Source organism: Cebus imitator, unplaced genomic scaffold (genome assembly GCF_001604975.1).
Source record: "Cebus imitator isolate Cc_AM_T3 unplaced genomic scaffold, Cebus_imitator-1.0 Scaffold87, whole genome shotgun sequence".
In the NCBI taxonomy this organism is placed as follows: domain Eukaryota; kingdom Metazoa; phylum Chordata; class Mammalia; order Primates; family Cebidae; genus Cebus; species Cebus imitator.
This window is the reverse complement of record NW_016107402.1, coordinates 4540852-4544321: the sequence shown is the minus strand read 5'-3', so window position 1 is coordinate 4544321 and position 3470 is coordinate 4540852. Positions and strand designations below refer to the sequence as shown.

At 43.2% G+C, this 3470-nt stretch overlaps 1 protein-coding gene across 6 annotated transcripts in view; it reads right to left on the bottom strand.

Moving 5' to 3' along the window:
* Positions 1–971: 971 nt before the first annotated feature.
* The window catches only part of PIGV (phosphatidylinositol glycan anchor biosynthesis class V), an 11994-nt gene continuing 9495 nt past the window's right edge, over positions 972–3470 (bottom strand). For 5 of the 6 annotated variants that reach the window (XM_017534806.2, XM_017534808.2, XM_037740693.1 and 2 more), the window contains one exon: positions 974–1800. In XM_017534806.2, the coding sequence (XP_017390295.1) occupies positions 1519–1800 (282 nt within the window). In that variant the 3' untranslated portion in view covers positions 974–1518. Of the gene's footprint in view, positions 1801–3470 lie in introns of all 6 variants that reach the window. The other variant, XM_017534805.2, reaches the window with a different exon arrangement.

The following is a 3470-nucleotide window of genomic DNA, read 5'->3' as shown; positions in this document are numbered from 1 at the left end:
TGGACTTACGTACAATTTACCAATTCCTGCCGCTGTGTTGGCTCCTCTAACGCATGCCGATCAAGCAAGCAGGCACCTGAGAACACACAACAGGCAGCTTATCTGCTAGATATCACTGCTTTCCCTCATTCAAAGGAAAGACCACCTAAGTTCCTCCCCAGAGTTGCACTCTGGGGGTGGAGGAGGAGTTTCTTCTAATTGCTGAAGACAGGAGAACTAGGTATTTTCTCCTAAAATCACACGTTTAAGCCTCTACATAAGGGTTTAGACTGGGGGGATTCTGTTGTTTAAGGCAGTTCTTAAGATCTTAGAGCAGAAAGGGACTTACAAGAGATTGTATGGTTCACCACCACCCCCTGAAGAATATCATAATTTCACACGATTTTCAGAGGAGGTAACTAAGGTTCTGAAAACTCTCCCAAGTCACATGGCTGGTAAAGGGGGTTTTACTGAGAGGATTAGAATCCAGGGTTCCTGATACCTTCTTCTTACCCTTTTCCCTCCAACTGATTTGTATCATCTTAATTTTTAAAAATTACTTAACTTTTTCAGAAAACTGTCAGCTTAAAAAAATTTTTAAGAAAAAAAATTATTTTACTTTTTACCACAAAAAGGAAACAGCATGAAAATATTTGTATTATTTTTATTTTTTACTTTTTTTGAGACAGAGTCTCACTCTGTTGCCCAGGCTGGAGTGCAGTGGCCTGATCTCAGCTCACGGCAACCTCTGCCTCACAGGTTTAAGCAATTCTCATGCCTCAGCCTCACAAGTAGCTGGGATTACAGGTGTGCACCACCATGCCCTAATTTTTGTATTTTTAATAGAGATGGGTTTCACCATGCTGGCCAGGCTGGTCTCAAACTCCTGGCCTCAAGTTATCTGCCCACTTCAGCCTCACAGGGTACTGGGACTACAGTGTGAGACATCGTGCCCACCCTGTATTATTTTTAAAAAGGCAATTCATTGCACATATAACTGAAAGAAGTTTAATTTGTATATCTTTGTAAGATTTTTTTCATATAAATAAAAATGCACAAATCATTAAAAAAATTCATCAGAAACAATGTCCCAGTTAGAAAAAATGGTCCCACTTCACTACTGCCACTACACTGTTTAGGCCTGTACCATCTTGTGTGGACTGTTAGCTGCCTGTCAGTTAATAGCTTTGATGAAATTTACATTTCAATAATTGATATTTAAATTACACGCAGGTCAGTGGTAGGTGTAAGACTGTCTCTGCTATGTTGATTGACTAGACAGATCCAGGTGTACTTCAGACTTGGAATAAGACAATCTTCAGTTACAGAAAATATTGTTACTCTAAAATTTGCCCTAGCCAGGACCAGAAGGGGCTCTCTAGTGGCTGACACTTCTCCCATTCCCGACCAGCTTTCAAAGAGAGAGATTATAATGGACACAGCAATGATCCCAAGGCAGCACAGGCAGTTCCAACGTGTAGTTTTACTTTCAGACCCCTGGGTTAAGTCGGCTTTCAGCCTGTCCCTGGAGAGTCCCGGTCATGTCCAAGGCAGGAAGTTGCAATGAAGGAGTAGTCCCAGGAGCCAGTAAGTCAGGAAGTAGCCTAGAATGTATCGTGTGACTGGAGAACAGATTTTCCAGTGATACAAAAGTCCCATGATAGGATTTCTAGGGACCTTTTGTCCTGGTGGGGAGTCCTCTGTTAGAGGCTTCGAAGGCACAGTCTTTAAGGACCTCAATAGCGGCTCTTGATCCTGAAGCAAGTGAGCTGGAAACCAGTACACAATAGGAGTGGAGGAGCCCAAAAACCTGGTGAGAACCTAGAAATCGTAAGAGGGGAACATCCAGAAATTTACTGAAATGTCACTGATTTAAATTGGACCAGCCTGGGGACTTCTCTACTGCTGGGTGAACCATGGTCCCAGACTAGAAATGTATTACTCTGGAAAATAAATTGAATAGAACTTAGGATCTGTCTTAGAAAGATGCATGGAACAGCAGACAAACATCTTCCATGTTACAAATAAACAGTTACAGACTAATTACTATTACAATAATGGGCCAATCAGTACTAGAAACTATGGAGTCTAATTTTAGCCCAGGGCATGGACTCCAAACTCTGTGCTATTGATTTGGGGCTTGGGAACCTGAGGTGGTTCCTTTATCCCACGGGATGGCAAAGCAGAGGGAAACAGGCAGGAGACCCATTGCTTGAACATTCTCTCTGCTACAGGAGTTCAGAAACAAGTTTACAAATGGCCTCCCTCAGCTAACCTGGAAACCTTAAGCTTTGCTGGCACTCATTCTATGATTTAATCCAGCTAAAGACATGGAAAGCGACTTCCTATTTCCTCTTTGTCTCTTATCCATACAGCTTGGAGAACTTCAGAAACAGCTGATGTGCCACTCCAAGAGGAAGAAACTGCTAAGGAGAGGTCAGCATGGGGAAAAAAGACATCCCAGGGTGGGGCCACAGCAAGAACAGAAAATCAGATACAAGATCAAACCTTTCCCATCCCTCTCTATCACCACCACCATGACTCAAGACCTTAGATATGATATCTCCTCTGGAAATTGAGCACCTGCCTGAGTTGAGTACCTCCAGAAGCCAACAGTCAAGAAGCCAATATGGACATAACTGTATATTAGGGAAAAATCCCAGAGATATCCTCTGTGCTTATTCCTGTATCTCAGTCCAATCCTTTCACAACCCTCATGTTTTCGCATATGCCCTTCCTTTTACCTAGAGTGTTCCTCCTCTGCTTCTTATATGGAAAATCTCATTCTTCAGGACCCAGCTGAAATATGATGCCTTTCTCAACTACTCCAGTGAATTATATACTTCTTCTTTGCCTCCATAATACTTTATCTGAGCTTTTTAAAAAAAAATCTCAGGCTGAGCATGGTGGCTTACATCTGAATTCCCGGCACTTTGGGAGGCTGAGGCGGGCAGATCACTTGAGTTCAGGAGTTCAAGAAGAGCCAGGCCAACATGGTGAAACCATGTCTCTACTAAAACTACACAGATTAGCCGGACAGTGGTGGCAGGTGCCTGTAATCACAGCTACTTGGGAGACTGAAGCAGCAGAATCGCTTGAACCCAGGAGGCAAAGGTTGCAGTGAGCCGAGATCGTGCCACTGCACTCCAGCCTGGGCAACAGAGGGAGACTCTGTCTCAAAAAAATGGAAATAAAGTAAAATAAATCTCAAAACAGCACTCCCCTCTCTATACCACTGTACTATAATTTTATCTGTTAAATGTCTGTCCTATTTATACCATTAAACCCCTAGGGGCAGTAATTTTGTTTTATTCATGTTTCTCCTTAGGGTCTGACCTGGAGTCTGGCACAAAGAACATTCCTAAATAGTCGTTGAATGGGCCGGGCACAGTGGTTCACATCTGTAATCATGGCTCTTTGGGAGGCTGAGGTGGGTGGATCATGAGGTCAGGAGACCAGCCTGGCCAAGATGGTGAAACCCTGTCTCTGCT